General features: G+C 48.8%; 1 protein-coding gene across 4 annotated transcripts in view; it reads left to right on the top strand.

Moving 5' to 3' along the window:
• LOC118948709 (protein CLEC16A-like) overlaps positions 1 to 25,472 on the top strand; it is an 87,330-nt gene that overhangs the window by 8,325 nt on the left and 53,533 nt on the right. Inside the window, exons 5-11 of one of the 4 annotated variants that reach the window (XM_036973392.1) lie at positions 5,404 to 5,509; positions 7,790 to 7,795; positions 10,176 to 10,299; positions 12,779 to 12,953; positions 13,030 to 13,080; positions 16,289 to 16,384; positions 21,639 to 21,840. In XM_036973392.1, the coding sequence (XP_036829287.1) occupies positions 5,404 to 5,509; positions 7,790 to 7,795; positions 10,176 to 10,299; positions 12,779 to 12,953; positions 13,030 to 13,080; positions 16,289 to 16,384; positions 21,639 to 21,840 (760 nt within the window). Of the gene's footprint in view, positions 1 to 5,403; positions 5,510 to 7,789; positions 7,796 to 10,175; positions 10,300 to 12,778; positions 12,954 to 13,029; positions 13,081 to 16,288; positions 16,385 to 21,638; positions 21,892 to 25,472 lie in introns of all 4 variants that reach the window. The other 3 variants (XM_036973389.1, XM_036973393.1, XM_036973391.1) reach the window with 3 other exon arrangements.

Here is a 25,472-nt window from a genome sequence, read left to right as displayed (position 1 = left end):
AAGTAAGGGGCCATAATGTATTGCCCTATATAGGGAGTAAGGGGCCATAATGTAGTGCCCTATATAGGGAGTAAGGGGCCATAATGTATTGCCCTATATAGGAAGTAAGGGGCCATAATGTATTGCCCTATATAGGAAGTAAGGCGCTATAATGTAGTGCCCTATATAGGGAGTAAGGCGCTATAATGTAGTGCCCTATATAGGAAGTAAGGCGCTATAATGTAGTGCCCTATATAGGGAGTAAGGCGCTATAATGTAGTGCCCTATATAGGGAGTAAGGCGCTATAATGTAGTGCCCTATATAGGAAGTAAGGCGCTATAATGTAGTGCCCTATATAGGAAGTGAGGGGCCATAATGTAGTGCCCTATATAGGGAGTAAGGCGCTATAATGTAGTGCCCTATATAGGGAGTGAGGGGCCATAATGTATTGCCCTATATAGGAAGTAAGGCGCTATAATGTAGTGCCCTATATAGGAAGTAAGGCGCTATAATGTAGTGCCCTATATAGGAAGTAAGGCGCTATAATGTAGTGCCCTATATAGGGAGTAAGGCGCTATAATGTAGTGCCCTATATAGGGAGTGAGGGGCCATAATGTATTGCCCTATATAGGAAGTAAGGCGCTATAATGTAGTGCCCTATATAGGAAGTAAGGCGCTATAATGTAGTGCCCTATATAGGGAACGAGGGGCCATAATGTAGTGCCCTATATAGGAAGTAAGGCGCTATAATGTAGTGCCCTATATAGGAAGTAAGGCGCTATAATGTAGTGCCCTATATAGGAAGTGAGGGGCCATAATGTATTGCCCTATATAGGGAGTAAGGGGCCATAATGTAGTGCCCTATATAGGAAGTAAGGCGCTATAATGTAGTGCCCTATATAGGAAGTAAGGCGCTATAATGTTGTGCCCTATATAGGGAGTAAGGCGCTATAATGTAGTGCCCTATATAGGGAGTGAGGGGCCATAATGTATTGCCCTATATAGGGAGTAAGGCGCTATAATGTAGTGCCCTATATAGGGAGTAAGGCGCTATAATGTAGTGCCCTATATAGGGAGTGAGGGGCCATAATGTATTGCCCTATATAGGGAGTAAGGCGCTATAATGTTGTGCCCTATATAGGGAGTAAGGCGCTATAATGTAGTGCCCTATATAGGGAGTGAGGGGCCATAATGTAGGGCCCTATATAGGGAATGAGGGGCCATAATGTATTGCCCTATATAGGGAGTAAGGCGCTATAATGTAGTGCCCTATATAGGGAGTAAGGCGCTATAATGTAGTGCCCTATATAGGGAGTAGGGGGCCATAATGTAGTGCCCTATATAGGAAGTAAGGCGCTATAATGTATTGCCCTATATAGGGAGTAAGGCGCTATAATGTAGTGCCCTATATAGGGAGTAAGGCGCTATAATGTAGTGCCCTATATAGGGAACGAGGGGCCATAATGTCGTGCCCTATATAGGAAGTAAGGCGCTATAATGTATTGCCCTATATAGGGAGTAAGGCGCTATAATGTAGTGCCCTATATAGGGAGTAAGGGGTCATAATGAATTGCCCTATATAGGGAGTAAGGCGCTATAATGTAGTGCCCTATATTGGGAATGAGGGGCCATAATGTAGTGCCCTATATAGGGAACGAGGGGCCATAATGTCGTGCCCTATATAGTGAATGAGGGGCCATAATGTAGGGCCCTATATAGTGAATGAGGGGCCATAATGTAGGGCCCTATATAGGGAACGAGGGGCCATAATGTCATGCCCGGTATAGTGAATGAGGGGCCATAATGTAGGGCCCTATATAGGGAACGAGGGGCCATAATGTCGTGCCCTATATAGGGAACGAGGGGCCATAATGTCATGCCCGGTATAGTGAATGAGGGGCCATAATGTAGGGCCCTATATAGGGAACGAGGGGCCATAATGTCGTGCCCTATATAGGGAACGAGGGGCCATAATGTCATGCCCGGTATAGTGAATGAGGGGCCATAATGTAGGGCCCTATATAGTGAATGAGGGGCCATAATGTAGGGCCCTATATAGTGAATGAGGGGCCATAATGTAGGGCCCTATATAGGGAATGAGGGGCCATAATGTAGGGCCCTATATAGTGAATGAGGGGCCATAATGTAGGGCCCTATATAGTGAATGAGGGGCCATAATGTAGGGCCCTATATAGGGAATGAGGGGCCATAATGTAGGGCCCTATATAGGGAATGAGGGGCCATAATGTAGGGCCCTATATAGGGAATGAGGGGCCATAATGTAGGGCCCTATATAGTGAATGAGGGGCCATAATGTAGGGCCCTATATAGGGAATTTTGGGACACGACCTTTGCGATTGACCTTTGTGTTTCAGCACTCGACCTTTGGCTTCTGTGTATGGGGTAAAGTTATTGGTGTACTGTCGACGGTAGCTCCCCTCTTAGCCCAGTTCCCCCTCTCTTCCTGAAGGGTGCACTTGACCATTTGCCCGTCGTGGATTTAAAAGCATCGGATTGGCTGGAGTTTCCCTCCCATTTGGTTAAATCCACGATGGGAAGTGTGCAAGGGTACACTTTTGGGGGAGGACGTGGATAATTGGGGCTGAAGGCCTTGGAATCTGGGCTAATACTCCTCTGTTCCCTGTGACCTCTCTAGCTGATCCATGACGTTTAACTTCTTCTGACCCAAGGCTGTGATTGGCTGGAGGTCTCAGGGAACACCCCCCCCCCCCACCAGAGAGAGAGATCAGCTGCCTATAGACCTGCTATAACAACCGGCCACCTAATGCCTGCTAAACGAAAACTAGGTTTCATAGTATTAAGTCACTACAGTATGTTGAAATAGGCTGGGAAAATGCTTCTAACTTCCCCCCCCCAAAAAAAAATAACAGGATTCCAGACCTCCTGCTGATTCCATCCTGATTCCAGCTATCTGTAGTTCTGGGAACTAGTTGCTACTAGAATTAGAAGCAGGGTTGCCCTATAACTAACTACAGCACGTTGCCCTATAACTAACTACAGCACGTTGCCCTGTAACTAACTACAGCACGTTGCCCTGTAACTAACTACAACACGTTGCCCTGTAACTAACTACAGCACGTTGCCCTGTAACTAACTACAGCACGTTGCCCTGTAACTAACTACAGCACGTTGCCCTATAACTAACTACAGCACGTTGCCCTGTAACTAACTACAGCACGTTGCCCTATAACTAACTACAGCACGTTGCCCTGTAACTAACTACAGCACGTTGCCCTGTAACTAACTACAGCACGTTGCCCTGTAACTAACTACAGCACGTTGCCCTGTAACTAACTACAGCACGTTGCCCTATAACTAACTAAAGCACGTTGCCCTATAACTAACTACAGCACGTTGCCCTGTAACTAACTACAGCACGTTGCCCTATAACTAACTACAGCACGTTGCCCTATAACTAACTACAGCACGTTGCCCTATAACTAACTACAGCACGTCGTCCTGTCGCTTACAACAGCACGTTGGTAAGGGCCTAGTCCCCTAGGAGGTAAGGGTTAAGGGCCTAGTCCCCTAGGAGGTAAGGGTTAAGGGCCTAGTCCCCTAGGAGGTAGGGGGTAAGGGCCTAGTCCCCTAGGAGGTAAGGGTTAAGGGCCTAGTCCCCTAGGAGGTAGGGGGTAAGGGGTAAGGGCCTAGTCCCCTAGGAGGTAAGGGTTAAGGGCCTAGTCCCCTAGGAGGTAGGGGGTAAGGGGTAAGGGCCTAGTCCCCTAGGAGGTAGGGGGTAAGGGGTAAGGGCCTAGTCCCCTAAGAGGTAAGGGTTAAGGGCCTAGTCCCCTAGGAGGTAGGGGGTAAGGGCCTAGTCCCCTAGGAGGTAAGGGTTAAGGGCCTAGTCCCCTAGGAGGTAAGGGGTAAGGGCCTAGTCCCCTAGGAGGTAGGGGGTAAGGGCCTAGTCCCCTAGGAGGTAGGGGGTAAGGGCCTAGTCCCCTAGGAGGTAGGGGGTAAGGGCCTAGTCCCCTAGGAGGTAGGGGGTAAGGGCCTAGTCCCCTAGGGGGTAAGGGCCTAGTCCCCTAGGAGGTAGGGGGTAAGGGCCTAGTCCCCTAGGGGGTAAGGGCCTAGTCCCCTAGGGGGTAAGGGCCTAGTCCCCTAGGGGGTAAGGGCCTAGTCCCCTAGGGGGTAAGGGCCTAGTCCCCTAGGGGGTAAGGGCCTAGTCCCCTAGGAGGTAGGGGGTAAGGGCCTAGTCCCCTAGGAGGTAGGGGGTAAGGGCCTAGTCCCCTAGGAGGTAGGGGGTAAGGGCCTAGTCCCCTAGGAGGTAGGGGGTAAGGGCCTAGTCCCCTAGGAGGTAGGGGGTAAGGGCCTAGTCCCCTAGGAGGTAACGGGTAAGGGCCTAGTCCCCTAGGAGGTAAGGGTTAAGGGTCTAGTCCCCTAGGAGGTAGGGGGTAAGGGTCTAGTCCCCTAGGAGGTAGGGGGTAAGGGTCTAGTCCCCTAGGAGGTAGGGGGTAAGGGCCTAGTCCCCTAGGAGGTAGGGGGTAAGGGCCTAGTCCCCTAGGAGGTAGGGGGTAAGGGCCTAGTCCCCTAGGAGGTAGGGGGTAAGGGCCTAGTCCCCTAGGAGGTAGGGGGTAAGGGCCTAGTCCCCTAGGAGGTAGGGGGTAAGGGCCTAGTCCCCTAGGAGGTAGGGGGTAAGGGCCTAGTCCCCTAGGAGGTAGGGGGTAAGGGCCTAGTCCCCTAGGAGGTAGGGGGTAAGGGCCTAGTCCCCTAGGAGGTAGGGGGTAAGGGCCTAGTCCCCTAGGAGGTAAGGGGTAAGGGCCTAGTCCCCTAGGAGGTAGGGGGTAAGGGGTAAGGGCCTAGTCCCCTAGGAGGTAAGGGGTAAGGGCCTAGTCCCCTAGGTGGTAGGGGGTAAGGGCCTAGTCCCCTAGGAGGTAGGGGGTAAGGGGTAAGGGCCTAGTCCCCTAGGAGGTAAGGGTTAAGGGCCTAGTCCCCTAGGAGGTAAGGGGTAAGGGCCTAGTCCCCTAGGAGGTAGGGGGTAAGGGCCTAGTCCCCTAGGAGGTAGGGGGTAAGGGTCTAGTCCCCTAGGAGGTAGGGGGTAAGGGTCTAGTCCCCTAGGAGGTAGGGGGTAAGGGGTAAGGGTCTAGTCCCCTAGGAGGTAGGGGGTAAGGGCCTAGTCCCCTTGATAGTAGGGGGTAAGGGCCTAGTCCCCTTGGTAGTAGGGGTTAAGGGCCTAGTCCCCTTGGTAGTAGGGGGTAAGGGCCTAGTCCCCTAGGAGGTAGGGGGTAAGGGCCTAGTCCCCTAGGAGGTAGGGGTTAAGGGCCTAGTCCCCTTGGTAGTAGGGGTTAAGGGCCTAGTCCCCTAGGGGGTAAGGGGCTAGGGATCTCTGGTAGTGTGGTCTCTCTGTGCTCAACAGTGGTGCGGTGCTGAGCTCACTGGCGCCCCCTCTGTCTCCCAACACACAGCACACTAATGATTTTGCCCTGTACACCGAGGCCATTAAGTTCTTCAACCACCCAGAGAGCATGGTCCGTATCGCAGTCAGAACCATCACACTGAACGTCTACAAGGGTGAGTCTCACACACACACTCACACACACACACACACACACACACACACAGCACTACTAGGGGCTGAAACCTCTGCATTGGCCAGCTGCTATTCCTCTTCTGGGTGCTCGGGGGGCCCTGGGTGCTCGGGGGGCCCTGGGTGCTCGGGGGGCCCTTGGTGCTCGGGGGGCCCTTGGTGCTCGGGGGGCCCTTGGTGCTCGGGGGGCTCTGGGTGCTCGGGGGGCTCTGGGTGATCGGGGGGCTCTGGGTGCTCGGGGGTTCTGGGTGCTCGGGGGGCTCTGGGTGATCGGGGGGCTCTGGGTGCTCGGGGGTTCTGGGTGCTCAGGGCCCTTGGTGCTCGGGGGGCTCGGGGTGCTCTGTCTGTCTGTCTGTGTGTTCACATTTAACTGGAGTATCTAACTGTTAACTGAACAGTGGGTGTATTTAACAACGTGTTAGTCAGCTGTGTGGGTCGTGTAGCTGTGTGGGTCGTGTAGCTGTGTGGGTCGTGTAGCTGTGTGGGTCGTGTAGCTGTGTGGGTCGTGTAGCTGTGTGGGTCGTGTAGCTGTGTGGGTTGTGTAGGTTATGAAGCTGTGTGGGTTGTGTAGCTGTATGGGTTATGTAGCTGTGTGGGTTATGTAGCTGTGTGGGTTATGTAGCTGTGTGGGTTATGTAGCTGTGTGGGTTGTGTAGCTGTGTGGGTTGTGTAGCTGTGTGGGTTGTGTGGGTTGTGTAGCTGTGTGGGTTGTGTAGCTGTGTGGGTTATGTAGCTGTGTGGGTTGTGTAGCTGTGTGGGTTGTGTAGCTGTGTGGGTTGTGTAGCTGTGTGGGTTGTGTGGGTTATGTAGCTGTGTGGGTTGTGCAGCTGTGTGGGTTGTGTAGCTGTGTGGGTTGTGTAGCTGTGTGGGTTGTGTAGCTGTGTGGGTTGTGTGGGTTGTGTGGGTTGTGTAGCTGTGTGGGTTATGTGGGTGTGTGGTTGTGTAGCTGTGTGGGTTGTGTAGCTGTGTGGGTTGTGTGGGTTGTGTATCTGTGTGGGTTGTGTAACTGTGTGGGTTGTGTAACTGTGTGGGTTGTGTAGCTGTGTGGGTTGTGTAGCTGTGTGGGTATGTAGCTGTGTGGGTTGTGTGGCTGTGTGGGTGGGTTGTGTAGCTGTGTGGGTTATGTAGCTGTGTGGGTTATGTAGCTGTGTGGGTTATGTAGCTGTGTGGGTTATGTAGCTGTGTGGGTTGTGTAGCTGTGTGGGTTGTGTAGCTGTGTGGGTTGTGTAGCTGTGTGGGTTGTGTAGCTGTGTGGGTTGAGTAGCTGTGTGGGTTGTGTGACTGTGGGTTGTATAGCTGTGTGGGTTATGTAACTGTGTGGGTTGTGTAACTGTGTGGGTCGTGTAGCTGTGTGGGTCGTGTAGCTGTGTGGGTCGTGTAGCTGTGTGGGTTGTGTAGCTGTGTGGGTCGTGTAGCTGTGCTTTGCTGTTTAGTTCTGTTAGACACTACACAGCTACCTGACTACCCAGGAGTCTGTTAGACGCTACACAGCTACCTGACTACCCAGGAGTCTGTTAGACGCTACACAGCTACCTGACTACCCAGGAGTCTGTTAGACACTACACAGCTACCTGACTACCCAGGAGCCCTGCTGTTTATACACTACACAGCTACCTGACTACCCAGGAGCCCTGCTGTTTAGACACTACACAGCTACCTGACTACCCAGGAGCCCTGCTGTTTAGTTCTGTTAGACACTACACAGCTACCTGACTACCGTTAACCTTGTGTATGCTCTCTCCCTCCCCTCCCTCTCACCATCCCCCTCTCCCTTCCCTCCCTCTTCTCCTCTATATCTCTCTCTCCTCTTCCTCCTCGCTCCCTCCTCTTCCTCCTCTCTCCCCCTCTCCTCTCTCTCCTCTTCCTCCTCTCATCTTCTCTCCTCTTTCCCCTCTCTCCCCTTCCTCTCTCTCCTCTTCCTCCTCTCTCTCCCCATCTCTTCCACTTCTCTCCTCGCTCTTCCTGTTTCCTCCTCTCCCCATCTCCTCTCTCCCCATCTCCTCCTCTCCTCTTCCTCCTCTCTCTCCCCATCTCCTCTCTCTCCCCATCTCCTCTCTCTCCCCATCTCCTCTCTCTCCCCATCTCCTCTCTCTCCCCATCTCCTCTCTCCCCATCTCCTCCTCTCCTCTTCCTCCTCTCTCTCCTCTTCCTCCTCTCTCTCCCCATCTCCTCCTCTCCCCATCTCCTCTCCACTTCCTCCTCTCCTCTTCCTCCTCCTCTCCTCTTCCTCCTCTCACTCTTACCTCCCGTGGGCCTAACTCCAGTCTCATGTAAGTCTGATTAATACATGTACCTCACTGAATGTGTGTGTGTGTGTATATATAGTAATCATTAATGTTATTAATTATATTATTGACTTGGGCTTATCATTTAAATGTGTAAACTGACCTGCATGCTTTTTGTTGGTTTCTGTGTAATTCAAACCCATCGTTTCAAGTCAACTGTTATAATACTGATAATACAGTTATAATACACATTTTCTAAGAGGTGAAACATTCCTGAATTGTTTTAGAACGCCAGGCCTCTGAACCACTCCGTACAACCGTTCACGATGAGTATTCAGAATGTTACGATGAAGCATGTCTTCTTCTTACGGACTGGAGTTTGGCCTACCGTGATGACACATTGTCAGAAACCAGAGTTGGTAGTCCTCCATATCGGTCTCAGCGTAGTCCTCCATATCAGTCTGAGTAGAGTCCTGCATATCAGTCTCTTTTTAGAGTAGAGTCCTGCATATCAGTCTCTTTTTAGAGTAGAGTCCTCCATATCAGTCTCTTTTTAGAGTAGAGTCCTCCATATCAGTCTCTTTTTAGAGTAGAGTCCTGCATATCAGTCTCTTTTTAGAGTAGAGTCCTCCATATCAGTCTCTTTTTAGAGTAGAGTCCTCCATATCAGTCTCTTTTTAGAGTAGAGTCCTCCACATCAGTCTCTTTTCAGAGTAGAGTCCTCCACATCAGTCTCTTTTCAGAGTAGAGTCCTCCACATCAGTCTCTTTTCAGAGTAGAGTCCTCCACATCAGTCTCTTTTCAGAGTAGAGTCCTCCACATCAGTCTCTTTTCAGAGTAGAGTCCTCCACATCAATCTCTTTTCGGAGTAGAGTCCTCCACATCAGTCTCTTTTCAGAGTAGAGTCCTCCATTTCATTCTCAGAGTAGAGTCCTCTATTTCAGTCTCAGAGTAGAGTCCTCCATTTCATTCTCAGAGTAGAGTCCTCCATTTCATTCTCAGAGTAGAGTCCTCCATTTCAGTCTCAGAGTAGAGTCCTCCATTTCAGTCTCAGAGTAGAGTCCCCCATTTCAGTCTCAGAGTAGAGTCCTCCACATCAGTCTCTTTAGAGTAGAGTCCTCCACATCAGTCTCTTTAGAGTAGAGTCCTCCACATCAGTCTCTTTAGAGTAGAGTCCTCCATTTCAGTCTCAGACTACATTTCAGTCTCAGAGTAGAGTCCTCCATTTCAGTCTCAGAGTAGAGTCCTCCATTTCAGTCTCAGAGTAGAGTCCTCCATTTCAGTCTCAGAGTAGAGTCCTCCACATCAGTCTCTTTAGAGTAGAGTCCTCCACATCAGTCTCTTTAGAGTAGAGTCCTCCACATCAGTCTCTTTAGAGTAGAGTCCTCCACATCAGTCTCTTTAGAGTAGAGTCCTCCACATCAGTCTCAGAGTAGAGTCCTCCACATCAGTCTCAGAGTAGAGTCCTCCACATCAGTCTCTTTAGAGTAGAGTCCTCCACATCAGTCTCTTTAGAGTAGAGTCCTCCACATCAGTCTCTTTAGAGTAGAGTCCTCCACATCAGTCTCTTTAAAGTAGAGTCCTCCACTTCAGTCTCTTTAGAGTAGAGTCCTCCACTTCAGTCTCTTTAGAGTAGAGTCCTCCACTTCAGTCTCTTTAGAGTAGAGTCCTCCACTTCAGTCTCTTTAGAGTAGAGTCCTCCACTTCAGTCTCTTTAGAGTAGAGTCCTCCACTTCAGTCTCTTTAGAGTAGAGTCCTCCACATCAGTCTCTTTAGAGTAGAGTCCTCCACATCAGTCTCTTTAGAGTAGAGTCCTCCACATCAGTCTCTTTAGAGTAGAGTCCTCCACATCAGTCTCTTTAGAGTAGAGTCCTCCACATCAGTCTCTTTAGAGTAGAGTCCTCCACATCAGTCTCTTTAGAGTAGAGTCCTCCACATCAGTCTCTTTAGAGTAGAGTCCTCCACATCAGTCTCTTTAGAGTAGAGTCCTCCACATCAGTCTCTTTAGAGTAGAGTCCTCCACATCAGTCTCTTTAGAGTAGAGTCCTCCACATCAGTCTCTTTAGAGTAGAGTCCTCCACATCAGTCTCTTTAGAGTAGAGTCCTCCACATCAGTCTCTTTAGAGTAGAGTCCTCCACATCAGTCTCAGAGTAGAGTCCTCCACATCAGTCTCAGAGTAGAGTCCTCCATATCAGTCTCTAGAGTAGAGTCCTCCATATCAGTCTCTGGAGTAGAGTCCTCCATATCAGTCTCTCTTTAGAGTAGAGTCCTCCTGGAGAGAACAGCTTTATTCTCTATATAGTTATACTCATATCCAATCTCTGTAAATGTCTGGTCCTGTATTCCTCTGACCCCCCCCCCCCCCATGTCTCCACGTCTATCTGTGTAACCACGGTAACATCCCTTGACCTCCCACCCCTCTAGTGGACAACCAGCACATGCTGCACTACATTCGAGACAAGACGGCGGTCCCTTACTTCAGTAACCTGGTCTGGTTCATCGGCTCCCACGTCATAGAGCTGGACAAGTGTGTTCAGACGGACCAAGAGTGAGTACACACACACACAGACACACACACACACACACACACACACACACGGCAGCAAAGTCATCAAACTGGACCAAATGTGTTCAGACAGTCATTTTTCTTCTACCTTCTGTTATCATTTAGCTTCCTATACATTTCTATAGAACGTGCTGGAAAAGTGAGTAAGAGACTGTCTGTATGTCGGCCTATGGGGATGAGTGGATCTTTCCTTAAAGCTAACCTTCAGATGGGTCATTGTCCACTAGGGGTCTCTATCTAGTCTTCAGATGGGTCATTCTCCCCTGTGTCCACTAGGTGTCTCTATCTAGTCTTCAGATGGGTCATTCTCCCCTCTGTCCACTAGGTGTCTCTATCTAGTCTTCAGATGGGTCATTCTCCCCTCTGTCCACTAGGGGTCTCTGTCTAGTCTTCAGATGGGTCATTCTCCCCTCTGTCCACTACGGGTCTCTATCTAACCTTCAGATGGGTCATTCTCCCCTCTGTCCACTAGGGGTCTCTATCTAACCTTCAGATGGGTCATTCTCCCCTCTGTCCACTAGGGGTCTCTATCTAACCTTCAGATGGGTCATTCTCCCCTGTGTCCACTAGGGGTCTCTATCTAGTCTTCAGATGGGTCATTCTCCCCTCTGTCCACTAGGGGTCTCTATCTAGTCTTCAGATGGGTCATTCTTCCCTGTGTCCACTAGGGGTCTCTATCTAACCTTCAGATGGGTCATTCTCCCCTCTGTCCACTAGGTGTCTCTATCTAGTCTTCAGATGGGTCATTCTCCCCTCTGTCCACTAGGGGTCTCTGTCTAGTCTTCAGATGGGTCATTCTCCCCTGTGTCCACTAGGTGTCTATCTAGTCTTCAGATGGGTCATTCACCCCTCTGTCCACTAGGTGTCTCTATCTAGTCTTCAGATGGGTCATTCTCCCCTGTGTCCACTAGGGGTCTATCTAGTCTTCAGATGGGTCATTCTCCCCTCTGTCCACTAGGGGTCTCTGTCTAGTCTTCAGATGGGTCATTCTCCCCTGTGTCCACTAGGGGTCTCTATCTAACCTTCAGATGGGTCATTCTCCCCTCTGTCCACTAGGGGTCTCTATCTAACCTTCAGATGGGTCATTCTCCCCTGTGTCCACTAGGGGTCTCTATCTAGTCTTCAGATGGGTCATTCTCCCCTGTGTCCACTAGGGGTCTCTATCTAACCTTCAGATGGGTCATTCTCCCCTCTGTCCACTAGGGGTCTCTATCTAACCTTCAGATGGGTCATTCTCCCCTCTGTCCACTAGGGGTCTCTATCTACTCTTCAGATGGGTCATTCTCACTGTGTCCACTAGGTGTCTCTATCTAGTCTTCAGATGGGTCATTCTCCCCTCTGTCCACTAGGGGTCTCTATCTAACCTTCAGATGGGTCATTCTCCCCTGTGTCCACTAGGCGTCTCTATCTAACCTTCAGATGGGTCATTCTCCCCTCTGTCCACTAGGTGTCTCTATCTAGTCTTCAGATGGGTCATTCTCCCCTGTGTCCACTAGGGGTCTCTATCTAACCTTCAGATGGGTCATTCTCCCCTCTGTCCACTAGGTCTCTATCTAACCTTCAGATGGGTCATTCTCCCCTCTGTCCACTAGGGGTCTCTATCTAACCTTCAGATGGGTCATTCTCCCCTGTGTCCACTAGGTGTCAGTGTTGTATCAGTTTAGACTTTCTACCTTACAGTTATCTGATGAAGATATTGTACCCTTGGGAAGGTTGTGTTTGCACTGCAGATACATGTTGTGAAACACAAAACCATAGCAGTTACAGACTAGATCGTTACACACTTTTATGTACATACCACCTCTCTCTCTCTCTCTCTCTCTCTCTCTCTGTGTCTCTCTCTCCTCTCTCTCTCTGTCTCTCTCTGTCTCTCTCTCTCTCTCTCTCTTCTCTCTGTCTCTGTCTCTGTCTCTGTCTCTCTCTCTCTCACTTCCTCTCTCCCTCTCCCTCTCTCTGTCTCTCTCTCTCTCTGTCTCTCTCTCTCTGTCTCTCTCTCTCTCTCTGTGTCTCTCTCTCTCTCCCCCTCTCTCTCTCTCTCTCTCTCCCTCTCTCTGTCTCTCTCTCTCTCTGTCTCTCTCTCTCTCTCTCTCTCTGTCTCTCTCTCCCTCTCTCTGTCTCTCTCTCCCTCTCTCTGTCTCTCTCTATGTCTCTCTATGTCTATGTCTCTCTCTGTCTCTGTCTCTGTCTCTGTCTCTCTCTCTCTCTCTCTGTCTCTCTCTCCCTCTCTCTGTCTCTCTCTATGTCTCTCTATGTCTATGTCTCTCTCTGTCTCTGTCTCTGTCTCTGTCTCTCTCTCTCTCTCTCTGTCTCTCTCCTCTGTCTCCCTCTCTCTCTCTCTCTCTCTCTGTCTCTCTCTCTGTCTCTCTCTCTGTCTCTGTCTCACTCTCTCTCTCTCTCTCTCTCTCCTCTCTCTGACTCTCTCTCTCCTCTCTCCCTGTCTCTCTCCCTCTCCCCCCTCCAGGCATCGTAACCGGGGGAAGCTGAGTGACTTGGTAGCAGAGCATCTCGACCATCTCCACTACCTGAACGATATCCTGACTATCAACTGTGAGTTCCTGAACGATGTCCTGACAGACCACCTGCTCAACCGTCTGTTCCTGCCTCTCTACGTCTTCTCTCTGGTCTGCCCTGAACAGGTAGGTGGAGGGGTGTGTGTATGTACTGTGTAACCAATACTAATGTGTATCTGACATATTGTCGTCTGTGTTTCAGTCTGAAGATCGTAAGATCAACCCTCAGGTGTCCCTTAACCTACTGTCACAGGTATGTACCTACACACACAATCTCACCTCATCACACCTCTTCACATCACATCACACCTCTTCACATCACACCACATCTAATCTCACCACATCTCATCTCACCTCATCACACCTCATCACACCACACCTCACCACACCTCACCACACCTCACCACACCTCATCACACCTCTTCACACCACACCTCACCACACCTCACCACACCACACCTCACCACACCTCATCACACCACACCTCATCACACCTCTTCACATCACACCTCACCACATCACACCTCATCACACCTCATCACACCTCACCACATCACACCTCTTCTCATCACACCTCATCACACCACACCTCACCACACTTCATCACACCTCATCACACCACACCTCATGACACCTCATCACACCTCTTCACACCACACCTCATCACACCTCTTCACACCACATCACACCACACCTCATCACCACACCACACCTCATCACACCTCATGACACCTCATCACATCACACCTAATCACACCGCTTCACACCTCATCACACCACACCTCATAACACCTCTTCACATCACACCTCACTACACCTCATCACACCTCATCACACCTCACCTCACCACATCACACCCCATCACACCGCTTCATACCTCTTCACACCACACCTCGCCTCTTCACATCACACCTCATCACACTACACCTCATAACACCTCTTCACATCACACCTCACTACACCTCATCACACCTCATCACACCTCACCTCACCACATCACACCTCATCACACCGCTTCATACCTCTTCACACCACACCTCACCTCTTCACATCACACCTCACTACACCTCATCACACCTCATCACACCACACCTCACCTCTTCACATCACACCTCACTACACCTCATCACACCTCATCACATCACACCTCACCTCTTCACATCACACCTCACTACACCTCATCACACCTCATCACACCTCACCTCACCCCATCACACCGCTTCATACCTCTTCACACCACACCTCACCTCTTCACATCACACCTCACTACACCTCATCACACCTCATCACATCACACCTCACCTCTTCACATCACACCTCACTACACCTCATCACACCTCATCACACCTCACCTCACCCCATCACACCGCTTCATACCTCTTCACACCACACCTCACCTCTTCACATCACACCTCATCACACTACACCTCATCACATCACACCTCACCTCTTCACATCACACCTCACCTCACCTCATCACACCTCATCACACCTCACCTCATCACACCTCATCACACCTCACCTCACCCCATCACACCGCTTCATACCTCTTCACACCACACCTCTTCACATCACACCACACCTCATAACACCTCTTCACATCACACCTCACTACACCTCATCACACCTCATCACACCTCACCACATCATACCTCATCACACCGCTTCATACCTCTTCACACCACACCTCACCTCTTCACATCACACCTCATCACACTACACCTCTTCACATCACACCTCACCTCTTCACACCACACCTCACCTCACCTCATCACACCTCATCACACCACACCTCATGACACCTCACCACACCTCATCACACCACACCTCATCACACCACACCTCACCTCTTCACATCACACCTCACTACACCTCATCACACCTCATCACACCTCACCTCACCACATCACACCTCATCACACCGCTTCATACCTCTTCACACCACACCTCTTCACATCACACCTCATCACACCACACCTCATAACACCTCTTCACATCACACCTCACTACACCTCATCACACCTCACCACATCATACCTCATCACACCGCTTCATACCTCTTCACACCACACCTCACCGCTTCACATCACACCTCATCACACTACACCTCTTCACATCACACCTCACCTCTTCACACCACACCTCACCTCACCTCATCACACCTCATCACACCACACCTCATGACACCTCACCACACCTCATCACACCACACCTCATCACACCACACCTCACCTCTTCACATCACACCTCACTACACCTCATCACACCTCATCACATCACACCTCACCTCTTCACATCACACCTCACTACACCTCATCACACCTCATCACACCTCACCTCACCCCATCACACCGCTTCATACCTCTTCACACCACACCTCACCTCTTCACATCACACCTCATCACACTACACCTCATCACATCACACCTCACCTCTTCACATCACATCTCACTACACCTCATCACACCTCATCACACCTCACCTCACCACATCACACCTCATCACACCGCTTCATACCTCTTCACACCACACCTCACCTCTTCACATCACACCTCATCACACCACACCTCATAACACCTCTTCACATCACACCTCACTACACCTCATCACACCTCATCACACCTCACCACATCATACCTCATCACACCGCTTCATACCTCTTCACACCACACCTCACCTCTTCACATCACACCTCATCACACTACACCTCTTCACATCACACCTCACCTCTTCACACCACACCTCACCTCACCTCATCACACCTCATCACACCACACCTCATGACACCTCACCACACCTCATCACACCACACCTCATCACACCACACCTCACCTCATCTTACCTCATCACACCACACTTCACCTCACCTCATCACACCTCATCACACCACACCTCATCTCATCACACCTCACCTCACCACACCTCATCACACCACACCTCACCTCACCTCATCACACCTCATCACACCACACCTCATCTCATCACACCTCACCTCACCACACATCGTCACACCACACATCGTCACACCTCATCACACCTCACCTCATCACACCTCACCTCATCACACCTCATCACACCTCACCTCATTACACCTCACCTCATTACATCACACCTCACCTCATCACACATCATCACACCTCATCACAGCTCACCACACCTCGTCACACCACACCACACCTCACCACACCTCACCACACCTCATCACACCACCTCATTACACCTCACCTCATTACATCACACCTCACATCATCACACCTCATCACACCTCATCACACCACCTCATTACACCTCACCTCATTACATCACACCTCACCTCATCACACATCATCACACTTCATCACACCTCACCACACCTCGTCACACCACACCTCATCACACCTCACCTCGCTTCACCGTAGGGATGGTGGTTCAGTGATAAAACTGCATATGAACGTTGTTATTTTTGTTGGGTTTGTCTCAAGGTGTTTCTCATCATCCACTACCAGCCGCTGGTCAACTCTCTGGCTGAAGTCATCTTCAACGGAGACCTGTCTGTCTTCACACAGCACAAAAACACAGTGAGTACACACACACACACACACACACACACACACACACAGTGACCTTCGGAAAGTATTCAGACCCCTCAACTTTGTCCAGGTTTTATTTTGTTACAGCCTTTTTCTAAAATGTATAAAATTATTTCCCCTCCTCATCAATCTACACACAATACCCCCTAATGACATCACAATACCCCCTAATGACATCACAATACCCCATAATGACATCACAATACCCCATAATGACATCACAATACCCCATAATGACATCACAATACCCCATAATGACAAAGCTAAAACAGAAATATCACAGTTCCATAAGTATTCAGACCCTTCACTCGGGTACTTTGTTGAAGCACCTTTGGCAGCGATTACAACCTCAAGTCTTCTTGTGTATGACGCTACAAGCTTGGCACACCTGTATTTGGGGAGTTTCTCCCATTCTTCTCTGCAGATCCTCTCAAGCTCTGTCAGGGTGGATGGGAAGTGTTGCTGCATAGCTATTTTCAGGTCTCTCCAGAGATGTTCGATCGGGTTCAAATCCGGGCTCTGGCTGGGCCACTCAAGGACATTCAGAGATTTGTCACGAAGCCATTCCAACGTTGTCTTGGCTGTGTGTTTAGGATCGTTGTCCTGTTAGACTGGGGCGAAGGTTCACTTTCTGAGGTGCTGAGTGCTCTGAAGAGAGGTTTTTTATCAAGAATCTCTGTACTTTTCTCCGTTCATCTTTCCCTCGATCCTGACTAGTCTCCCAGTCCCTGCCGCTGAAAAAACATCCCCACAGCATGATGCTGCCACCACCACCATGCTTCACCGTAGAGATGGTGCCAGGTTTCCTCCAGACATGACGCTTGGCATTCAGGCCAAAGAGTTCAATCTTGGTTTCATCAGACCAGAGAATCTTGTTTCTCGTGGTCTGAGAGTCCTTTAGGTGCCTTTTGGCAAACTCCAAGAGGGCTGTCATGTGCCTTTTCACTGAGGAGTGGCTTCCGTCTGGTCTTTCTACCATAAAGGCCTGATTGGTGGAGAGCTGAGGAGTGGCTTCCGTCTGGCCTCTCTACCATAAAGGCCTGATTGGTAGAGAGCTGAGGAGTGGCTTCCGTCTGGCGCCTCTACCATAAAGGCCTGATTGGTGGAGAGCTGAGGAGTGGCTTCCGTCTGGCCTCTCTACCATAAAGGCCTGATTGGTGGAGAGCTGAGGAGTGGCTTCCGTCTGGCGCCTCTACCATAAAGGCCTGATTGGTGGAGAGCTGAGGAGTGGCTTCCGTCTGGCCTCTCTACCATAAAGGCCTGATTGGTGGAGAGCTGAGGAGTGGCTTCCGTCTGGCCTCTCTACCATAAAGGCCTGATTGGTGGAGAGCTGAGGAGTGGCTTCCGTCTGGCCACTCTAACATAAAGGCCTGATTGGTGGAGTGCTGCAGAGATGGTTGTCCTTCTGGAATGTTCTCCAATCTCCCATCGGCTGATTGGTGGAGTGCTATTGACTACATTATCATTCAGACACGTCTGTTATTCTCCCGCATGAATACATTATACATTATGTCCTCTCTAGCACCCTGCAGCTAATCACGGCGTGAATACATGATGTCCTCTCTAGCACCCTGCAGCTAATCACGGCATGAATACATTATGTCCTCTCTAGCACCCTGCAGCTAATCAGGGCATGAATACATGATGTCCTCTCTAGCACCCTGCAGCTAATCAGGGCATGAATACATGATGTCCTCTCTAGCACCCTGCAGCTAATCAGGGCATGAATACATGATGTCCTCTCTAGCACCCTGCAGCTAATCAGGGCATGAATACATGATGTCCTCTCTAGCACCCTGCAGCTAATCAGGGCATGAATACATGATGTCCTCTCCTAGCACCCTGCAGCTAATCAGGGCATGAATACATGATGTCCTCTCCTAGCACCCTGCAGCTAATCAGGGCGTGAATACATGATGTCCTCTCTAGCACCCTGCAGCTAATCAGGGCGTGAATACATGATGTCCTCTCTAGCACCCTGCAGCTAATCAGGGCATGAATACATGATGTCCTCTCTAGCACCCTGCAGCTAATCAGGGCATGAATACATGATGTCCTCTCTAGCACCCTGCAGCTAATCAGGGCATGAATACATGATGTCCTCTCTAGCACCCTGCAGCTAATCAGGGCATGAATACATGATGTCCTCTCTAGCACCCTGCAGCTAATCAGGGCATGAATACATGATGTCCTCTCTAGCACCCTGCAGCTAATCAGGGCATGAATACATGATGTCCTCTCTAGCACCCTGCAGCTAATCAGGGCATGAATACATGATGTCCTCTCTAGCACCCTGCAGCTAATCAGGGCATGAATACATGATGTCTTCTCTAGCACCCTGCAGCTAATCAGGGCATGAATACATGATGTCCTCTCCTAGCACCCTGCAGCTAATCAGGGCATGAATACATGATGTCCTCTCTAGCACCCTGCAGCTAATCAGGGCATGAATACATGATGTCCTCTCCTAGCACCCTGCAGCTAATCAGGGCATGAATACATGATGTCCTCTCTAGCACCCTGCAGCTAATCAGGGCATGAATACATGATGTCCTCTCCTAGCACCCTGCAGCTAATCAGGGCATGAATACATGATGTCCTCTCTAGCACCCTGCAGCCAATCAGGGCGTATGGTTTTACCTGATAGAAGCTGGAGTTAACAACCGATCGACTTTGGTGATTACACCTTATCAGCTGGTGATTCCAGTAACAGGAAGTGGTTGTAACTGTGTCAGAGATGGCCCTTAAACATCCTGGCCGCGGGGGGGTTAAGATAACGCCCGTTGCAGATAGAGACAGGATGAACCCAGAGTAGCTTATGGTATGGTGTGTTCCACCACCCCCCCCCCCCCCCCCCCCCCCCAATCTACAAGGGAGAGGTGGAACAAGGCATATCTGGGTATTATCTATCTAAACGGTGTGTTGTATGTAAAGGCTCTCAGCTTAACAGTCAGTCAAGACTTTTGCGCTGACAATAATTAATGTGTGTCTGTGTGTGTGTGTGTCTGTGTGTGTTCTCTGTGTGTGTGTGTCCATTTTTTTTTCTTCTAAACGTGAGTGGTTTACCAGAACCTACTGAAGACACACACACACACACACACACACACACACACACACAGTGCACCTTCAACGCAACAAAACATGGTACTAGAATGTGGTTAAAAGTGGAGAATAGATTGACGCTACAGAGCGTCCGGAAAGTATTCAGACCCCTGGACTTTTTCCACGTCTTATTACGTTAAAGCCTTATTCTAAAATGGATTACATTGTTTTTACCCCCCCCCCCCCCTCCCTCATAAATCACAATACCCCATTATAACAAAGCAAAAAAACAGGTTTCTTGAAATTTTAGCAAATGTATTAAAATTGAAAAACTGATATCACATTAGGGCTATTTTCATACCATATGTTCCTTAATTCATTAATTCATACACTTCCTTATGGGATGGAAAGTAGACCGTTGCTGTGCTAGTGGCAGACTCCACATAAATTAATTCATTAATTCATACACTTCCTTATGGGATGGAAAGTAGACCGTTGCTGTGCTAGTGGCAGACTCCACATAAATTAATTCATTAATTCATACACTTCCTTATGGGAAGGAAAGTAGACCGTTTTGTCGACACCAGGAAGAACCAGAGGATTTAAATGAAAGGGGGGGGGATTTCTTCCAGCTGATAACATGTCGTTGTTCATGTAAAATCATATCTAGAGGAGATCAGGAGATTTGTATTACAGACACACACACCCCTCCTCCAAACACCCAAGGTGACCTGTTTACTATAAACCCAGCTTAACAGGCCTTCTCAGCAGGTGAGATCACTTCCTGTTTAGCAGTGGTGTATTGTGGTTAATGGATGACAGCTTTAGACGAAATGACAGACCCGAAGATGAGAAGACGAACCAACCACACACACACACACACCGTGGTGTGCTCAACTCGGGCCTAGTTATTCTTGTCTTCCATTGACTGTTGCTGTGGTGGGGTCCTGTTAAAACGGACACATCTGGGTTTTGGAGGATGCCAGGAGAACGCCACCTGCTTCAATGCATAGTGCCAACTGTAAAGTTTGGTGGAGGAGGAATAATGGTCTGGGGCTGTTGTTCATGGTTTCGGGCTCCTTTAGTTCCAGTGAAGGGTAGATCTTAACTCTACAACATACAATGACATTCTAGATGATTCTGTGCTTCCAACTTAGTGGCAACAGTTTGGATAAGCCCCTTTCCTGTTTCAGATTGACAATGACCCCCCCCCCGTGCACGAAGCGAGGTCCATACAGAAATGGCTTGTTGAGATCGGTGTGGAAGAACTTGACTGGTCTGCACAGTGCCCTGATCTCAACCCCATTGAAGTTCTTTGGGATGAGTTGGAACTGTCCTCTGGTTGGCCACTTGTGGTTGATCAGGAGCTAACAAACTGATCCAGAACCTGTCCTCTGGTCGGCCACTTGTTGTTGATCAGTAGCTAACAAACTGATCCAGAACCTGTCCTCTGGTTGACCACTTGTTGTTGATCAGTAGCTAACAAACTGATCCAGAACCTGTCCTCTGGTCGGCCACTTGTTGTTGATCAGTAGCTAACAAACTGATCCAGAACCTGTCCTCTGGTCGGCCACTTGTTGTTGATCAGTAGCTAACAAACTGATCCAGAACCTGTCCTCTGGTTGGCCACTTGTTGTTGATCAGTAGCTAACAAACTGATCCAGAACCTGTCCTCTGGTTGGCCACTTGTTGTTGATCAGTAGCTAACAAACTGATCCAGGACCTGTCCTCAGTCTACCATTCTGCTGTGAAAAATGACACGAATATTTAAGTAAAATGCAGACAACACAAAATGGAGACAGAACTTACAGCAAAATGACTATACAAAATTAAAGCTCCTTAGCCTTGTCTTTAATCTATGAGCATTGTGTGTTTTAACATTTTCTCTCTCTCCCTCTCTCTCTGTCTCTCTCTCTCTCTCTCTCTCTCTCTGTCTCTCTCTCTCTGTCTCTCTCTCTCTCTGTCTCTCTCTCTCTGTCTCTCTCTCTCTCTCTCTCTCTCTGTCTCTCTCTCTCTCTCTGTCTCTCTCTCTCTGTCTCTCTCTGTCTCTCTCTCTCTCTCTCTGTCTCTCTCCCTCTCTGTCTCTCTCTGTCTCTCTCTCTCTCTCTCTGTCTCCCCCCTCCCCCCTCCTCCCTCTCCCTCTCTCCCCCTCCTCCTTCCATCTCCCGCCGTCCCTCCCTCCCTTCCTCTGTCTCTCCAGGTCAGCGCAGGCGTCCGTCGCTTCACCAAGCCTCCCGAGTCTCTGGAGCGGTCTCTGGAGCTGTCCTGCAATCGGGGGCGCAAGCGAGCCCAGAAACGCCCCAACTATAAGAACCTGGGAGAGGAGGAGGAGGAAGAGGAGAGGCCGGGGGGAGGAGAGGAGGGCTTGGAGGACAGCGAGAGAGAGAGGGAGAAGGCTAAAGGTACAGAAGGGAGCAGTAAGGGAAGCAGCAGGACAAGTGGGGAGATGGAAGGTGAGTGTGTGGACAGGACAGGAGAACTACATATCCCATCACCACCCTGTGATTACCTCACCCAGGAGCCAGTGCGGCAGTGGTCCTCCTCTCCAAACTGTCACCCTCCTGAAATAAAATTTTATAAAAATGCGTCGATAAGATTAAATTCTAATTAAATGAATATAAACCGTAGATCAGTGTCTCTCTCTGTCTTCTCCCTAAAGATCTGAATCAATACGTTCGTTTTTTATTTTCTTCATCTGAACACAAAAAAAATAAATCCAGTTTGGAGATTAGGCCCGTCTTCCCTCTGTGAATGCCTGTCACTGTCACTACCACGGTCTCCACGGTTACAAGTGTCACTCACCCGAGTCTCCACGGTTACAAGTGTCACTCACCCGAGTCTTCGCGGTTACAAGTGTCACTCACCCGAGTCTTCGCGGTTACAAGTGTCACTACCGCGGTCTCCTGTGGTTACGCCATTTCATCCTGTGCTCCTCACCTTCTCATCTCTCCTGGTGTTTTCATACGACTACATTATTATGATTGATGTCCCCCGCTGTGTGTTCTGGTGTAATAACAGGCTGTGTGTTCTGGTGTAATAACAGGCTGTGTGTTCTGGTGTAATAACAGGCTGTGTGTAATAACAGGCTGTGTGTTCTGGTGTAATAACAGGCTGTGTGTTCTGGTGTAATAACAGGCTGTGTGTTCTAGTGTAATAACAGGCTGTGTGTTCTGGTGTAATAACAGGCTGTGTGTTCTAGTGTAATAACAGGCTGTGTGTTCTGGTGTAATAACAGGCTGTGTGTTCTAGTGTAATAACAGGCTGTGTGTTCTAGTGTAATAACAGGCTGTGTGTTCTGGTGTAATAACAGGCTGTGTGTTCTAGTGTAATAACAGGCTGTGTGTTCTGGTGTAATATCAGGCTGTGTGTTCTAGTGTAATATCAGGCTGTGTGTTCTAGTGTAATAACAGGCTGTGTGTTCTGGTGTAATAACAGGCTGTGTGTTCTGGTGTAATAACAGGCTGTGTGTAATAACAGGCTGTGTGTTCTAGTGTAATAACAGGCTGTGTGTAATAACAGGCTGTGTGTTCTGGTGTAATAACAGGCTGTGTGTAATAACAGGCTGTGTGTTCTAGTGTAATAACAGGCTGTGTGTTCTGGTGTAATACCGCGGTCTCCCGTGGTTACGCCATTTCATCCTGTGCTCCTCACCTTCTCATCTCTCCTGGTGTTTTCATACGACTACAATATTATGATTGATGTCCCCCGCTGTGTGTTCTAGTGTAATAACAGGCTGTGTGTTCTGGTGTAATAACAGGCTGTGTGTTCTAGTGTAATAACAGGCTGTGTGTTCTGGTGTAATAACAGGCTGTGTGTTCTGGTGTAATAACAGGCTGTGTGTTCTGGTGTAATAACAGGCTGTGTGTTCTAGTGTAATAACAGGCTGTGTGTGTTCTAGTGTAATAACAGGCTGTGTGTTCTGGTGTAATATCAGGCTGTGTGTTCTAGTGTAATAACAGGCTGTGTGTTCTAGTGTAATATCAGGCTGTGTTCTGGTGTAATAACAGGCTGTGTGTTCTAGTGTAATAACAGGCTGTGTGTTCTGGTGTAATAACAGGCTGTGTGTTCTAGTGTAATAACAGGCTGTGTGTTCTGGTGTAATAACAGGCTGTGTGTTCTAGTGTAATAACAGGCTGTGTGTTCTGGTGTAATAACAGGCTGTGTGTTCTGGTGTAATAACAGGCTGTGTGTTCTGGTGTAATAACAGGCTGTGTGTTCTAGTGTAATAACAGGCTGTGTGTGTTCTAGTGTAATAACAGGCTGTGTGTTCTGGTGTAATATCAGGCTGTGTGTTCTAGTGTAATAACAGGCTGTGTGTTCTAGTGTAATATCAGGCTGTGTTCTGGTGTAATAACAGGCTGTGTGTTCTAGTGTAATAACAGGCTGTGTGTTCTGGTGTAATAACAGGCTGTGTGTTCTAGTGTAATAACAAGCTGTGTGTTCTAGTGTAATAACAGGCTGTGTGTTCTAGTGTAATAACAGGCTGTGTGTTCTGGTGTAATAACAGGCTGTGTGTTCTAGTGTAATAACAGGCTGTGTGTTCTAGTGTAATAACAGGCTGTGTGTTCTAGTGTAATAACAGGCTGTGTGTTCTAGTGTAGAACAGGCTGTGTGTAATAACAGGCTGTGTGTTCTAGTGTAATAACAGGCTGTGTGTTCTAGTGTAGAACAGGCTGTGTGTAATAACAGGCTGTGTGTTCTAGTGTAGAACAGGCTGTGTGTTCTAGTGTAGAACAGGCTGTGTGTAATAACAGGCTGTGTGTAATAACAGGCTGTGTGTTCTAGTGTAATAACAGGCTGTGTGTTCTAGTGTAGAACAGGCTGTGTGTAATATCAGGCTGTGTGTAATAACAGGCTGTGTGTTCTGGTGTAATAACAGGCTGTGTGTTCTAGTGTAATAACAGGCTGTGTGTAATAACAGGCTGTGTGTTCTAGTGTAATAACAGGCTGTGTGTTCTAGTGTAGAACAGGCTGTGTGTAATAACAGGCTGTGTGTTCTAGTGTAGAACAGGCTGTCTGTAATATCAGGCTGTGTGTTCTAGTGTAGAACAGGCTGTGTGTAATATCAGGCTGTGTGTTCTAGTGTAGAACAGGCTGTGTGTAATAACAGGCTGTGTGTTCTAGTGTAGAACAGGCTGTGTGTAATATCAGGCTGTGTGTTCTAGTGTAGAACAGGCTGTCTGTAATATCAGGCTGTGTGTAATAACAGGCTGTGTGTTCTAGTGTAGAACAGGCTGTGTGTAATATCAGGCTGTGTGTTCTAGTGTAGAACAGGCTGTGTGTAATAACAGGCTGTGTGTTCTAGTGTAGAACAGGCTGTGTGTAATAACAGGCTGTGTGTTCTAGTGTAGAACAGGCTGTGTGTAATAACAGGCTGTGTGTTCTAGTGTAGAACAGGCTGTGTGTAATAACAGGCTGTGTGTTCTAGTGTAATAACAGGCTGTGTGTTCTAGTGTAATAACAGGCTGTGTGTTCTAGTGTAATAACAGGCTGTGTGTTCTGGTGTAATAACAGGCTGTGTGTTCTAGTGTAATAACAGGCTGTGTGTTCTAGTGTAATAACAGGCTGTGTGTTCTGGTGTAATAACAGGCTGTGTGTTCTGGTGTAATAACAGGCTGTGTGTTCTGGTGTAATAACAGGCTGTGTGTTCTGGTGTAATAACAGGCTGTGTGTAATATCAGGCTGTGTGTTGTAGTGTAATAACAGGCTGTGTGTTCTGGTGTAATAACAGGCTGTGTGTTCTAGTGTAATAACAGGCTGTGTGTTGTAGTGTAATAACAGGCTGTGTGTTCTAGTGTAATAACAGGCTGTGTGTTCTAGTGTAATAACAGGCTGTGTGTTCTAGTGTAATAACAGGCTGTGTGTTCTAGTGTAATAACAGGCTGTGTGTTCTAGTGTAATAACAGGCTGTGTGTTCTAGTGTAATAACAGGCTGTGTGTTCTGGTGTAATAACAGGCTGTGTGTTCTGGTGTAATAACAGGCTGTGTGTTCTAGTGTAATAAGAGGCTGTGTGTTCTGGTGTAATAACAGGCT

Source organism: Oncorhynchus mykiss, unplaced genomic scaffold (genome assembly GCF_013265735.2).
Source record: "Oncorhynchus mykiss isolate Arlee unplaced genomic scaffold, USDA_OmykA_1.1 un_scaffold_246, whole genome shotgun sequence".
Classification (NCBI taxonomy): Eukaryota; Metazoa; Chordata; class Actinopteri; order Salmoniformes; family Salmonidae; genus Oncorhynchus; species Oncorhynchus mykiss.
Note: the sequence above shows the minus strand (reverse complement) of the source record. Positions and strands in the feature narration are given on the sequence as shown.